At 39.0% G+C, this 16,039-nt stretch overlaps 1 protein-coding gene across 8 annotated transcripts; it reads left to right on the forward strand.

Moving 5' to 3' along the window:
• The first annotated feature begins 324 nt into the window (after window positions 1–324).
• On the forward strand, window positions 325–11,903 carry ZNF639 (zinc finger protein 639). 8 transcript variants are annotated; one of them, XM_054580770.1, is made up of 9 exons: window positions 325–497; window positions 1,675–1,725; window positions 1,930–2,087; window positions 3,587–3,743; window positions 4,141–4,212; window positions 6,976–7,043; window positions 8,035–8,145; window positions 10,394–10,528; window positions 10,662–11,903. In XM_054580770.1, exons 6-9 carry the CDS (start codon window positions 6,986–6,988, stop codon window positions 11,813–11,815), a joined length of 1,458 nt encoding a protein of 485 aa, XP_054436745.1. In that variant the 5' UTR covers window positions 325–497; window positions 1,675–1,725; window positions 1,930–2,087; window positions 3,587–3,743; window positions 4,141–4,212; window positions 6,976–6,985; the 3' UTR covers window positions 11,816–11,903. The 8 variants fall into 8 exon arrangements, with proteins under 8 accessions (XP_054436745.1, XP_054436718.1, XP_054436764.1 ...); XM_054580743.1 differs by lacking the exon at window positions 1,675–1,725; XM_054580760.1 differs by lacking the exons at window positions 325–497; window positions 1,675–1,725 and adding an exon at window positions 551–734.
• The last annotated feature ends 4,136 nt before the right edge of the window (window positions 11,904–16,039 follow it).

Below are 16,039 nucleotides of genomic sequence, written 5' to 3' on the forward strand. Positions count from 1 at the left end.
GGTCGGTAAAACAAGGACGCTGGGTTGCCCTTTTTGTCGTCTCCTGCAAGCTGCTTGACCCTCGCAGGAGTTTGAAATTCCATGTGCCTAACCTAACCCGAGCAAAATCATTCTCGCACGTCCCCAGGAGGAGACGAGTGGGAAACCGGCTGCTGGCGCGAAGCGCTTCTCCCACTTTTTCAAGGGCGGGAGGAAGGGCTGGTAGCAGGTAGCGTAATTCCCTCTGCGGCCTCGCCTGGAGCCATTCTAGGGTGGAATCACCCTCTCCGCTAGGGAGGGGCGGCACCCTGAGCAGGAGGGGCCTGCGGAGGCGCACAAGTACCAGCAGGGGGCGCGGGCCGCCGGGTCACCCCCGGGGCTCGAGGCCGGTGGTCCCTCCCAGGTCGGCCGTGCGGCTAGGCCGAGCTACCCGGTCCCCTGCCCCCACTCTCACCTCGTTACCTCCCCGTCCTCCCGGCGGGCCCAAGAGGTGCGCAGCGCAGGCGCGGAGCGTGGCGGTGAGTGTAGCCACTGTATCTGGGCCTGGGGCCTGGCGGGCCGGGTGTAGAGCGCGCTGGAGGGAGAGGGGCCGCCCCGGCATAGCGCCCGGGAGCTCGAGGGCCAGAGCGGCACCGCCTGCCTCCGTGGGCCCACGGGCGGGGCTGTGCGGCCCCTCCGCCCGCGCTCGGGGTCCTCGGCCCCCGCTGCCGCCGCGAAACTACGCTTGGGCTGGCCCGGCGGGCCCCTGGGTACTGGTGAGTGTGAGGGAGGGGCGGGCCGGCCCGGCGCTGGGCTGGCTGCTGCCGGGGGATGAGGCGTGCGGGCGCAACTTCCAGCGGGGTAGGCCAGGAAGGACCGGATGGCATCTCTTAAACCCAAACGCTGCCTTCGTTTTATGGCGGGATGGCGGTCCCCTCCCCCATCCCGAAGGCAGTTCCACCCCCTGTTGAAGACTCAGCCACCCAGGCTCCCTTGGCCCCCTGCTCCTTTTCCCTTATGGCCCTTTAGTATCTGGGCTTGGGAGTCCCCGCTAATCGTCGGGCCCAGGTAGGGCTGTGCTCGACACGAGGGTGGAGGCGGCTGGGGCCGGGCATGCCCTGCGGCGTCTGGCCTCCGGATGCCTGACTGTGCCACGCTGGCCCGCGGCCCCCGCCAGGCGGCTTAGTGACCCTTTGGCAGCGTATCCCAGTGTTCGCGCCTCCAGCCGCACCCGCACCCGCACCCGCAAGCAGGGTTCGGTCCAGGTGCTCAAGGCTCCAGCCAGTAGTCTAAGCCACACTTTAGGGCCCTTAAACACCCATTTGGGTTTGGTTTTGTTTGTTTGTTTTTTTCCAATGCAGCTGAGGGACACGAGTAATTTGAAGCAGTTTGTCTCTGGGAAGACCTAAAAATTTGTACTTAAGCAAAGGTGGACACTAAGTTGGACACATAAGTGGGTTCTGATTCCAGCACTCCTGCAACATATTTGTCTTTAAATTCTTTTAAAATCTGGAAAACATATACTTAGTTTTAAATGAGGGCGGGCAAGAACCTGCTTTTAAAACTGTAGTATAAAAATGTAACTTTTTATTCTAAGTGCTTGTCTTATTTTTATACCAATTAAGAAGACAATATTTACATTGCATGAAAGGCCTTTAAAAAATGTGGCTCTATTTGCTCTAAGTGCCTATTATGTAAAGTCTGTTTTGTACCTAGACATTCTTATGGTCGAAAAAGAGACAGGTGGAAGATGCTGATATATGTTTTGTAAGTTGCTTCTTAAAAATTAATGTTTCTTTTGGCATGATCTCATTTTTATAAATGGAAAATGTTAATAAATGTATACCTTAGGACATAGGGTATATGTCTAGAAGTCTGTACACCAAAATGTTAACAGTGGTTTTTCTGGGTAAATAGTTTCTGGGTGATTTAATTCATTTAAAAACCATTTTTCTATTTTTTTTCCTCCAGTAACACGTATTACATCTGTAGTTTGCTTTTTAACTGGGGAAGTGGGAGTGAATGTTTAAGTCACATGTGATTCAGAATCTTCTGCATGTGAGGAGGACTGGTGAGCAGATGTTTGTGTGACATCCCTAAACAAAAGCCAAACTTCATCATCTGGGCAGGTATGCATACAAAAAGCACAGGAAAACATTTGCTGAAATAAAAGATGGTTAGCATTTTTGGTCTTGAGTGGGCATTTTGCTGAAAGGAGGTCTGATAAGCAGGCAGATATTGTTCAGCCCCTCAGTAGAAGTCAAACCTTTTTCTGATCAAGGTGATCCTATTTCTTTCACCTGACAGTCTGCAACATTAATTTTAATGCCATGCTTGGTTTTATTTTTGTTTTTATTCTTCATAATAGAAAGAATTTGAAGTATATTATGAAATAAAAAGAGGCTACTTTAACATGGTCGCCTGCCAGTTTTCAGCGTTCTCCCTGATACCTGTAGAGCATTTAGAACATGAAGTGTTAAGCTTTTGGCTGTATAAATAAAATTCTGCAAGTGTACAAAAGAAGTATTAGGATTAAGTCTGAAATTTTGGTTTATGACATAAATATGGAACAGCTTTTTTTTTTCCTTTTTTTGATTTTTGAATGCACTTGATTGGGATAGGCTCAAGAAATGCTAATTGTTTTGTTAGGTGAGGCATTGTGTATATTGATATCATTTCTATATCTCTCATGGTTGTCAGTTTCTTTGGGTGATTCCCTTCCCACTCTCCCTTCTGGTGGCTGAGTAAGAACTGGAAGCAAGATGTAACTTGCTGGTAGCAGAGATTAGCACTGAAGATTTACTTGCACAGTTAGTTGTTCAAAAACCAGGACTCAGAAGGCATTTTTTTCTCTGGTTCTGACACTTAGTTTACTTTTACTGAGTGTGTTTCCTTATCAGTAATATTGGGTGGGTTTGATAGTGGCTCCTCTATGTACCTCACAGGATTGTGAAGATCAAATAAAATAAGGTTAGGAAAATGCTATTAAAAAGCACTATCTTTACCACGTGTTCACATCACCTATAATGCTAATATACCCAGAACTTAGTGAAGCAGCAAAAATAATAAGTGCACCTCACTTCCTTACCACTAGAAATGAAGTGGTCTTAGTAATGATGGAAAATTCTACCTACTATGTATATCAATCACCTTGTTGATGAGAAAAGCAGCATATAAAACTGGTGGATGAAACCTCTTTTTCTGACTTTCTGTACTTGTCCATTACTATAGTTGAAAGAACACTACCCTGAAATGGAAGAGGTAGTTCTGACTCAGACACTAATCTATTACTGTATTTTGTCATGTATGATGCACATTTTCTTGCCCAAATTTTTGCGGGAAAAATAAGGGTATGCATTACACATGGGTAATACCTGAAATACTTTGTTCTTGTGTTTTGTAATTCTTTGTTATATAAAATATGTTCAAAAATAAATGTTAACATTCCTTTATAATACAAAAAACAAGTATCTAAATACAAATAAATAAAAAATTGAATTAAAAAATTAAAATGGAAGATTTTTTTTTCCCTGAAAGTTTGGTCCAAAAACGTGGGTGCACGTTACACATGGCAAAATATGGTACTTGAATTGGGATGATCACTCTGTCTCCCTATTTGTTTTCAAAGGTTGGACTTTAAAAATGATTGGATCTTTGTTCAACTCCCAACCCTACCACTTATTACTGACTTTACTATGCCTCAGTTTCCACATCAACAGCAAGGGATAAATAATAATGATTTTGAGAGAGTGTAGTGGATTTTGCATGTCACAGGATTAAATAAGGTAAGGCATAACCTGGTACACAATTGGTGCTCAGTAAGTGATCATTATTCTCTTATTGTTAAATTTATAAGGACTTAGATAGTTAAAAGCTCTGTGATTAGCTGTTTGCTTTCATTATATATGCTTTCATTATGGCTAAATAAATTAATGCAGAATTATGTTCCTATTTTGGTGTTAAGATATAGCTTTAGACAGTAAATTCACTCAAAGAAATATGACATATATACTCATATGTATCAACATATACAATTTTTGAGTACTTAATACAGTATATTCAAAAGAATATACTTTAGTTAATTCTGTATAACTTCCCGGTTGATTAAAGATCTTGGTACCATTGTATTTTTGCGTCTCAGAAATGAACTACATTTTGACTTGTGTAATGTTTTTTCTACAGGCATTTTTTTACATCTGTTAAAACTTCCCTGTAATTCACTTTTCCTCAGTTCCATATTACGAATTATACCAAGTAAGTGGGATGTGGTAAAATGAATGAGTCAATTTTATAACAGTCCATGAGAATTTAATCATCCACTAGTTGTTGCCATACTTGTTTTGTTCTCAATAGGGTGTTGAAAGTGAACTCATAAGTAAGAAAGGCATTTTTTTTCTTGGAAATTATATTTTAAACTTGTGTGTGATGAGTATTTTTCCTTCAAGCCAGACAATCAATACAGACTTGTAAAAATTATTTTCTAAGGGAGTGTATCTACCTTTTGCTTAAAAACTGTATCAAAACTTCCCCAATTATAGGAAATGTACCTGTTGTATTAATATGGTGCCATAGGCACAATTTATTATTTATAAAAAAATAATTTAAGCATAAGGCTTATTGTAATTATCCAGTTCTCACAATTATATCAACAGTTGCAAACGAGTTCTAAAACTTAGTAAGAAAAAAACCCGGATCTTCTGGTCAAGACAGTGACATAGACATGGCTCACCTCCTCACACAACCACATCAAAATTACACTAAAATACAGAACAACCGTCACTCAGGAACGTCATAAATTGAGTTGAATAGAAGTCTTGACAACTACGGAATTGAAGAAACCACATCCACCCAGGCTGGTAGGAGGGGCACAGACACAGAGCAGGCTGGTCCCATACCCAAGTGGATAAAAATTCAGGAGGGATATCCTGGGAGCAAGGAGTCCCAGCCCCACACCAGGCCCCCCAGCCCAGGGTTCCAGTGCCAGGAAGATAAGTCCCCATAACTTCTGGCTGCAAAAACCATCAGGGGTTGAGTTGGTAGAGGATACTGCTGGAGCCCTAAGTAGTTCCTCTAGGGGAACCCACACAGACTCACCAAATCAGACTCTCTCCATCTCAGCTCCAGCACTAGGGTAGCAGCTTAAAGGTCACCAGTGGTATACAGAGAGGAACTGAAGTGTCTGACATCAGGGCGAGCAGATGCCATTGTCCCTTTGCTGAGCCCTTCCCACACTGAGCCAGTTGGCTGGTGCCATTTCTGAGACTCCATCAACCTAGCTAAAACTGTGTGATCCACCTTGGAGATCCACAGAGGCTCTGCCCACTCAACTTAAGGGCCCACCCAAGCTGTCTTTTCATAAGAATTGCTGGTCTTGGCTCCTAAATCCTGTCAAATAAACAACAGCTGGCTTCAGGGGGCCCAGAAGTAGCCATATTAGAGTCACAGTTTGGCTTCACCCGGGAATCTCCAAGCCCAGCACAAGTAGCAGCCATTTCAGGTTGCTTTACAGCTCAGGTGGGGTGCCCTCGGCAAAACGCAGGTGAGGGCTGACCATGGCCTGCACCACCTGGGAACTCCAGGGCCAGTGCACCCAGTAGACAGCTACAGACCATGTCAGACGACCACCACCCTGCCCCTGCACAGCTGATCCTCCACAGAGGGTGGAGGTTTGTAGTTACTGGTCACAGCCAGTCCTTGCAGCTGACTGGCCTGGGTAAATCCCTCCCATCAGTCTGCCAAGGCTCAACTACAAGAGGAAGGTGTACTCGGCCCACACAAAGGGCGCATCTCAAGTACTCAGCTTGGGTGATGGGAGAGGCTGTGTCACTGGACCCTACAGGACACCTACTACATTAGGCCACACCACCAAGACCCAGAGTCAAAGCAGCTGTACCTAATGCATAGAAATAAACACAGGAGGGCTGCCAAAATGAAAGAACAAATGAAAACTCTAGAAAAAGAGCTAAACAAAATGGAGATAAGCAATTTATCAGATGCAGAGATCAAAACACTGGTTATAAGATGCTCAAGGAACTTAGTGAGGACCTCAGCACCATAAAAAAAAACCCAAGTCAGAAATAAATAATACACTAGTTGAAATCAAGAACAATTTACAGGGAAAAAACAGTAGAATGGATAAAGCTGAGAATCAAATTAATGATTTGAAACAAGGAACCAAAAAACAACCACACAGAAAGACAAGAAGAAAAATCCAAAAAAATGAGAGTAGTATAAACAGCCTCTGGCACAACTTCAAGAAACCCAACATTCACCTCATAGGGGTACCAGAAGTAGAAGAGAAACAGCAAGAAATTGGAAGTCTATGTGAAAAAATAGTGAAAGAAAACTTCCCTAATATGGTGAAGGAAATAGACATGCAAGTCCAGGACACCCAGAGGGTCCCAAACGAAATGGATGCAAAGAGGGCCACTCCAAGACACGTAATTACAAGGTCAAAGGTTAAAGATAAAGAAAGACTCTTAAAAGCAGCAAGAGAAAAGAAGTTAGTTACTGGATGGTTACCAGATGGGAGAGGGGAGGGGGAGAATGGATGAAGAGGTGAGGAGATTTAGAAGTCCAAATAGGTAGTTACAGAATAACCATGGGAATGTAAAGTACAGTGTAAGAAATGGAGCAGCCAAAGAACTTATACACATGACCCACGGACATGAACAATGGTGGGGGGATCGCCTAAGGGAGTGGAGGGACACTGGGTGGAGGGAGGTAAAAGGGGGAAAAAATCAGGACGACTGTAATAGCATAATAAATAAAATATTTTTTTAAAAATCTTAAAAAGAAAGAAAAAACAAATTTGTGTCCTGACTTGAAACTTGATTAGAAAAAATAAATTGAAAATATAAACAGGCATTTTTTAACATTCTCTTATGCAGTAGATTTTCAGGTGGCACACATATTTCTTATTGACAATAAATTATTGGGCTAGAGGAATTTTTATAATATTATTGACAGTAGTTATTTGTGACATATTTGTTAAATTTTTTTTCATTTTTCTCTTAGATTGAAAGATATGAATGAATATCCTAAAAAAAGAAAAAGGAAAACTTTACACCCTTCTCGCTATTCAGGTCAGTGAATTATTTTAAAGTTGGACCATGGATTAATTTCCATGAAATTATATTCCAGTCTATTTTCTCATAAGTGATTGGATGAGAGTTGATATCTGGGTCAATTTTTAGAGAAGAGAAAATTTTAAGTAAATTCTCTGAGTATAACTCTTCTTTGTCTGCCATGTGCTAGGCACATATCAGGACTTATAAACATTATTTAATCCTCACAATTCAGGGTTTATCGATATTTAGAATTAAATATCCAAGATTGGGTATTTATGCAGCATAACCGAGACTTGCCTGTGGGTTTTATAAGCTTGTGCTTAACGCACAACATTAATCTTGTTAAGAAGGTATTTTGGATGATTGGGAAAAAATCTTCATCCTATATATTACTTTCAGAAATGTGAACTTTCCTTTTGTGTAATTTTAGATTCTTTGGTTGAGGTTAGCTTTACTCTCTTGACGATATTAAGAGGTCTTTGTGGCCATCTGTAATGTGCCTTACATACAAGTACTTGGGACAGTCTCAGGCATACCTGTTAGCTCACCCAGCCTACACATTCTTCATATCTAAGGAAATTAAGTCTGTTTTACTGCCTACTGGTCTTCCCAAATAAGACTTGAAATGTCTATATTCAGAATCCCTAACTTGTTCTCAGACCATTTATCCCATGCATTATGCTTTCTCTGCACTATATGGAACATCTTGGTAGTATTTTTTGCAGTTAACATATTTATTACATATTTTCATTTTGTGGGATTCTTACAGTAAGACAAATGTATCTTTGTGTGCTTCATAGTATTATATTTTATGTTGTATATATTGTGGTTCTTTCAAAGCTCAGTGTTAATATCAGATCTGAAATAACAAAAGCTATCAGATTTGAGGGAACTGTTACTTTATTACAGATACTATAAAAATTTATGTTGGATAAAGGGATGGCTGTTATTAAATGTATATGTGTTTACTGTACTTAAAATGTTTTAAATTTTGTCTTATGTTCAGATTCCTCTGGAGTAAGCAGGATTGCAGATGGATTCAATGGAATTTTTTCTGATCATTGTTATAGTGTCTGTTCTATGAGACAACCAGACTTAAAATACTTTGACAACAAAGGTATATCTAATATTTTCCAAAATGTGTTTTTCTTTGTTATTTTTATAATAATTTCTTGCTTATTTGGAAATGTGGGTGAGTTATAATTTCAAAATGGATATGTTTAAGTTTGTTTAAATGTAAGAAAACAATTTTTTTGCAATAAGTAAATTTTTATTTTTAATGTTACTTCAGATATATAAATAAAAAACACATTTGCCTAAATCAGTTTTAGTTGGCTAGGAATGGATGGCAAAGCAGTACTGACCCAGAGTTTGGAGTATTTATGGTGGAAGGTTAACAATAGTGTTATACATGGTTCTTCCACCCAGCTATACATTTTGATCTGGAAGGTAATGGAAGGAAAGAACAGAGGATGAAGGATTTGGTCTTTCTCAGTCTTTCATTTTCTCTTCACTTCTGTTATCTAGAGTGTTGAGTGAATGGTAACAACTTTATTTTCTCTTTCTTCTGCAAACATCAAAATTCCAGTTCCCTTCAACACCTATTACAGACAAAGAAATAGAAATTAATTGAAAATCATATGGAGTCAGAAACATCAGTACAAACTCATGTTTTGCTTAATATAGACATAGATGTTCCCTAAAGGAATTTTTATAGGTGGATCTATATATATGTGGCAGTGTACACAAACATTTTATGTTCTATTAGCAGAGGGGGCATAAAAAAACGACACCCTGGTAGCAGTGAGCATGTCTAGTGCCCAGATCTTTGTTTCTAATACAGTTCTCCAGTGAAAGGAATTAGGGCTTCTTGGAGAAACGGCTGATTCTAGTTTTGGGAAAGGAAATACCCATGATGTCCCTGAAACACCTTATGGTTCTAGAAAATAAGGAAGTACTCAAAACTCTTACACAAACGCACACATACCCATGCATTACAGGTATGCCAGAAGAGCACAGGAGCCGATCAAAAGAGCTCCCAGTAGCCCTGGCCACAGAACTCAGTTGGTTAGAGCATTGTCCCACTATGCCAAGGTTGCAGGTTCAGTCCCTGGTTAGGACACATGCAAGCATAAACACAATGAATGTGTAAATAAGTGGAACAACATATCAATATTTCTCTCTATATATAAAATAAATATTTTTAAAAAATTAAGTTAAAAAATTATAACCCAAAGTATAAAATAAATAGCTGTGGGTCCATATTGATACACATAAGTGATTGAATAAATAAATGAGAAGAAACAAATCTCTTGTACAGAAGAATTCCAAATTATTGATGTAGATACTCCTCCCTCAAGGACGTAGAATATATATCTTCACTTCTTAAGTGTGGACTGTGACCATCTTCCAAAGCACAGAGTATGGAAAGTAAAAGGAAGAGTGACTTTACAGAGGAGAAACCTGATAAATACTATCTCAACAAGGTGATCAGGGTCAACATCAACAGTAATCATGTTAATCATATGGACTGTTGATAAGATGTGATAAAAATGTCAGTTTGCCTCTCTGGTATGCGCCCAGTAACCCATAATCCCAGTTGAATTATGCAAAACCAACAGGCAAATTTTAATAGTGGGACATCCTACAGAATACCTGATCCATCCACCTCAAAATTGTCATGGTCATCAAAAACAAGGAAAGTCTGAAAACCTGCCACAGCTAACAGCCTAGAGAGTCTTGAAAGCCAAATGTCATATGGGATCTTGGAACAGAAAAAGGACATTAGCTAAAAACTAAGGAAATCTGGATGAAATACGGACTTCATTTAATAAGAGCTTACTAGTATTGGTGATTAATTGTAACAGATGTACTATATAATATATAAGATGTTCATAGTGAAGAAACTGTAGGAATAAATGGGAATTCTCTGTATTACTCAAATTTTTTCAGTAAATCTTAAACTTCTAGAAAATAAAGTCTGTTAAAAACAACGATGTGAGATCGAGCCCACTTTTCTCTACTGACCTGTATTTCAGTTTCTCCATGCTAACTTTAAAACATTGGGGCTGGACTGAGGAAATACAGGCTTATTCAAACTCAGTAATTTAAACTTAAAATTCCTACATAACATTAAAAAGTGTGCTCTAGTCCAAATGGGCATGGAAGCAACAACAGTTGTCTGTATGGACAGATTTTCTGTGTACCTGTGATATACATAACATCTTTTTGTGGCTAAATCTAAGTCCTTAGTTTCTGTTGGAGCTCAGAACTACACTTAAAATATTTGGTGCTTTATGTTATAATACTTAATGTTTAATGCCTTGACATAAAAAATAAGTGTTTTTCTAAATTTCCCTTTACAGATGATGATTCCGATACAGAGACGTCAAATGACTTGCCAAAATTTACAGATGGAATCAAGGCCAGAAACAGAAATCAGAACTATCTGGTCCCCAGTCCCGTACTTAGGATTCTAGACCACACTGCCTTCTCTACAGGTTAGGGAAACTAAGTAGTATCATTTGCATATTTTTATAGATCCATGAAGAAATAATGCATAAAATATTTGTTGCCAGTTATTTAATAGGTTGTATTTAGTAATAGTAATAATAGGCTTGCTTTATTTTTCAGATAAATCTGCTGATGTTGAAATTTGCGATGAGGAGTGTGATTCACCTGAATCAGTCAACCAGCAAACACAAGAAGAGAGCCCTATAGAAGTTCACACTGCTGAAGATGTTCCGATTGCTGCAGAAGTACATGCAATTTCTGAAGATTATGATATAGAGACCGAAAACAATTCCTCTGAGAGTCTCCAAGACCAAACTGATGAAGAGCCGCCAGCTAAACTTTGCAAAATCCTTGACAAGAGCCAAGCTCTGAATGTGACTGCCCAGCAGAAATGGCCTTTACTGAGAGCGAATAGCAGTGGCCTCTATAAATGTGAACTTTGCGAGTTCAACAGCAAATATTTTTCTGATTTAAAGCAGCATATGATCCTGAAGCATAAGCGTACTGATTCAAATGTGTGTCGAGTATGCAAGGAAAGTTTCTCTACCAACGTGCTCCTGATCGAACATGCCAAACTGCACGAAGAGGACCCCTACATTTGTAAATACTGTGATTACAAGACGGTCATTTTTGAGAACCTCAGCCAGCACATTGCAGACACCCATTTTAGTGACCACCTTTACTGGTGTGAGCAGTGCGATGTACAGTTCTCCTCAAGCAGTGAGCTCTACCTGCATTTCCAGGAGCACAGCTGTGACGAACAGTACTTGTGTCAGTTCTGTGAACATGAAACAAATGATCCGGAAGACTTGCATAGCCATGTGGTAAATGAACATGCATGTAAATTAATAGAGTTAAGTGACAAGTATAACAATGGAGAACATGGACAGTACAGCCTCTTGAGCAAAATTACCTTTGACAAATGTAAAAACTTCTTTGTATGTCAAGTATGTGGTTTTCGGAGTAGACTTCATACAAATGTTAACAGGCATGTTGCTATTGAACATACTAAAATTTTTCCTCACGTTTGTGATGACTGTGGCAAAGGCTTTTCAAGTATGCTAGAATATTGCAAACATTTAAATTCACACTTATCTGAAGGGATTTATTTATGTCAATACTGTGAATATTCAACAGGACAAATTGAAGATCTTAAAATTCATCTAGACTTCAAGCATTCGGCTGACTTACCTCATAAATGTAGTGACTGCTTGATGAGGTTTGGAAATGAAAGGGAATTATTAAGTCACATTCCAGTCCATGAGACAACCTGATTATCCTCTTTAACTTCCATAATGCTAATGTAAAATAATAAATACAACTTTTTTGGAGATGTTAAGATGGGTGATTTTAAACAATCTATAAGAATTGCTTTTAACAAGTTAGATTTTTAATTGTCCAGTTTTTGTTTTTGTTTTGGCATTGCTACATTTTTCAGTATACGATTGTATCCAAAATACAGTTTCAGTGCATGGTAGTGCATAGTTTTAACCACTCTTGGCGTCTTATCATCCTGTGCATGTGCTCGGATTTCATGAATGAATAAGAAACAAATGTATAAAAAATACTGGGCTAGTTTCCCTTCCATAACGGTAGGTGCTATTAACTTTGTGAAACTCAACACAAGCTTATAGTTTTTCATGTATGAAGTCATTAAAGTACTGCAGTACCAAAACTAAAATGCAACGTAATACACAGTTAAGTCCACTGATATTCCCATTAATAAGAATCCAGGCTCTCCTTTTGCATTCCCCATCAGTAATTATCCCTAAGGCTCTCATCTGAGTGATTCTTCTAGTAGCACCTGAAGGCTGATGTTACAGTAGGAAGAAAAGATCCAGTTTTCTTGGCAATCTTCTTTGTTTTAATTCTCACTTTATTTCAGCCTTTATATATGTGTTAAGTAATTTAAGGTGAGGATGAAGAGGAACTGGTAAGGGATTAGACATGAAGAAGTAGCATTTCATAACTCCTAACCTGTTCACATTTTATTTTCAGTTATGCAGCTGCAAAGTCATGTCCAAACTTCTGATGTCAAATTATTTATTGACTGAGCCCTAGCTGGTGTGGTTCAGTGGGTTGAGCACCGGCCTGAAAACTGAAGGGCTGTAGGTTCGATTCCCAGTCAGGGCACCTTCCTGGGTTGCAGGCCAGGTGCCTAGTTGAGGGTGTGCGAGGGGCAACATCTGGTTGGTCAGTGTTTCTCTCACACATCAATGTTTCTCCCTCTCTCAAATAAATAAATAAAATCTTAAAAAAGAATTACTTATTGGTTGAGAAAACCCACTGAAATATTAATATAAAATCAGGAAAACCTAGGAGAAAAGACATTGCTGGCATGATAATGTACAACTTACTTTTGGTAATGGTAAATAATCTTAGCTTCTGTATTGGCTTCCTGTGGCCGATGGAACAAATTACCCCAAGATGAGTGGCTTAACAGAAATTTATTGTCACAGTTCTAGAGGCTAGAAATTCAGTATCAAAAAGTTGGCATAGTTTGTTCCTTCGGAGGGCTGTGAGGCAAGGATCTGTTCTGAGCCTTTCTCCTTGAATTGCAGGTGGCCATCTTCATGTTTACAGGGTATTCTCCCTGTATGCAAGTCTGTCTCCAAATTTCTCTTTTTCACAAGGACATCAGTCATGTTAGATTAGGGCTCACCCTAAGGACCTCATTTTCATTTGGTAAAGACCATATCCCCTGAATAGGTCAGATTTTGAGGTACTGGGGCCCAGGACTTGAACGTGACTTGGGAGAAGGGGGAGACAACCACAATTCAAAAGCAGCTTCTTAAATAGCAGTATCAAGAAGATAGAATTTTGTGTATCACTGGCTTCAAAGTTAATACACACTGCAGCTAACAATATTGTTCAGAGATGTTGATATAGTTGAAAAAAACAATTTATGACCTATGACTTTTTCCCACTTCAAAAACCATGGGATTTTAGTCTATTTTGAGAATGTTGGCAGCAAAAAATACTTTCAAAACCAATCATTTATATCTCTACTATTTTGTCGTGTGTATACCTGTATTCCAGAACCTGCCATTCCATCTGACTGTAACTTTCTGGGTAGGGTCGTTTGATACCAATGTTTCTGAGGAGACTTATCATTGTTTAAATTAGAAAAATACCTTAGAAACCATCTCATCTAAACCCTCTAGTTTTCTAAGTTTCTCGTAGAAATGGAAAGTTAGGTTGTTATTTGGGCAAGGTCACAAAACCATTGTAACAGACAGGAGTGAATCCAAGTTATCTGGCACCCAGTCTAGTAATGTTTCCATTACACCATGTTACATAAAAAACCTAAGCTTTGTCCTTGGGGTGTTTTTCATAACCACTTAACATAGCCAGCCAGCTGCCTTCTTGGTAATTTTGTTTATATACTTCTTTGATGTACATGGAGCCAGGAATTTCAGGAAACAAACATAAGTAATACCTTGATGGTGGTTTAAAATTCTGTCCTTTATTGCTTTACTTTTGATAGGTGTTAGTAATCAATGAGACTGATGAAATAAAAAAGATACTAAGTTCAAGTTTTAGAAACATATAATTTTATAATTTTGATGAATCTGCAGCTCGAAGTGACATCCCACTGACCACTTGTTCCTACAACAACTTCTGGCTTTGATTCAGCTATCAAGTAAGTCTGTGACTGACTAGAAGTTCCTGAGGTCTATATTTTTAGCTTAATGAACTTATTTGGAAAAATTTACCTACCTTAAAAGAAATTTTTCTATTTTGGGGTTTAGATCCTTTCAAAGAGAGGCATTTCCACTGTACTCTGACTTGAACCACAGTTCAGGTGTAAGAAAACATAACTGACAGTGATGGTTTTTAGGACTACAACAGAATTCTCAGCAGTGAACATTGGCGATGGGTCATTTTTTTCCTTGCTGTTTTTATCTTAACCTTGCAGAGTTACTACTTTGGAAATTCCAGAGCATTTCCCTTGTACTCCAAAACTTCAAAGTGATTGTGCACTACTCAAGAACCTCTCCCTCTTGTAACTTCGCCAGTGTTGCAGATTTAAATCACCTTTCTTAGATTTCTCTCAGTGTATGTCATCACATATTTACCAGTTCCTCAGTTTCACTGGGCCTATAGCAGGTTGTTAGGTGGGTTCTGAATTGTTAGCAAGTGTGGTATTTTTCTATCCAGAAAGTATCCAGCCATGTGCTATGAAAAAGACACTGAAGAAGATGCAAGATACAAGAAACATTTTACATAGGACAATAATGCCTCAATCCCCTTCAAAATAGGCACCTTGGGACCTCACACAGTTCTTTAATCTTCGTTGACTGCAGCCTGTAGACGTTCAACATTTTCAGGTGTCCTGCTTGTTTCAGGCCTTCGAGAACGTGGGTCACTTTCAATAGATTCTCAACCATCTGTGAAGCATTTCTGCCACACTTAATATGTGCTGCAGTCATTGCATCGTCACCAAAAGCCTTCTGAATCATGTGAATAATTTCCACGGAGGAATGCTCAAACTTAGCACAAAATTTGATGCAGATCCATTGCTCTACTCGCTCAGTCATTTTGAATGCAACAGCCACACAGTACACATGCTCACTCAACAGCATCTACCGACCCCACTGACTTGTACAGTGAAGTCATCATTGTTTACACATGTGCATTCCAGTCCACTCTCCTTGGCTGCTAGTTTACACTGATGTTGCACAAACAGTTCCTTTTATATTAACAATGGCTCAACTTTTTCTGGACAGACCTCGTCATATATAGGCTTTTCTTGTTCAACAGGTTAACACTTACTAATTTTTAAATCTGATTTTAAAGAATTGAATTACTTAATTCTTGGCAACTTTACCATTAACCTTCACTTTGCTTGTTTTGTCAGTGTTACTACTTTTTGCCACCAATTTGATACAGTTTTCAAACTACTGTGATTAATACATAGTGAAATTTTAATGCCTAAAAAGCAGTATATGTAAATTTGAAAAAGTTAAAAAGTGGCTAGAGTCCTCTTGGGAAGCAGATTGGCTTACAAAAAGGAAAAATTATACCTGTTAAGAATTTAAGTGAAAATAAATAGTTAAGACCGAATGTTAATTCCAATGGAGAAACAAATTCAGCTGGGTTACCTTGCAATTAACAGCCTCATCCCTATAAATTAAAAATAAAATTTGGGGACATATATTCTTTCTTTGCCTGTAACTTTCGGTCTGATGACTTAAGATACAGTATCTACAAGAGAATTTTTATTCATAGAATTGAGTTTATGGACTTACACAGACTCCATATTAGTTTAGCTTTCCATAGTTAATCTTCTAAGACAACATTAAAATCTAATTAATTCTTCTTTCTCCCTATTCCTCAAACTGTTACTCTCTTCACACCATATACCATATCACTTGCATTTAATACACTGTAAATATTTTATGTATTCCTGTCTAATAGCAGTTTGTGCTGAATTTATAAATTGCAATGTGTTTTTATTTTAAGCAAAATATCATGGCACAGATCTTATGAAATAA

This window comes from Pteronotus mesoamericanus, unplaced genomic scaffold (genome assembly GCF_021234165.1).
Source record: "Pteronotus mesoamericanus isolate MK-2021 breed Mesoamerican mustached bat unplaced genomic scaffold, CSHL_Meso_final contig_116, whole genome shotgun sequence".
NCBI classification, from domain to species: domain Eukaryota; kingdom Metazoa; phylum Chordata; class Mammalia; order Chiroptera; family Mormoopidae; genus Pteronotus; species Pteronotus mesoamericanus.

Excerpts from the sequence above, each read along its gene's own strand:
- ZNF639 (XM_054580770.1), top strand. The coding sequence starts at position 6,986 with ATGAATGAATATCCTAAAAAAAGAAAAAGGAAAACTTTACACCCTTCT. Across the intron at positions 7,044-8,034 it reads ACACCCTTCTCGCTATTCAG|ATTCCTCTGGAGTAAGCAGG; the intron begins GTCAGTGAATTA and ends TCTTATGTTCAG. Across the intron at positions 8,146-10,393 it reads AAAATACTTTGACAACAAAG|ATGATGATTCCGATACAGAG; the intron begins GTATATCTAATA and ends TTCCCTTTACAG.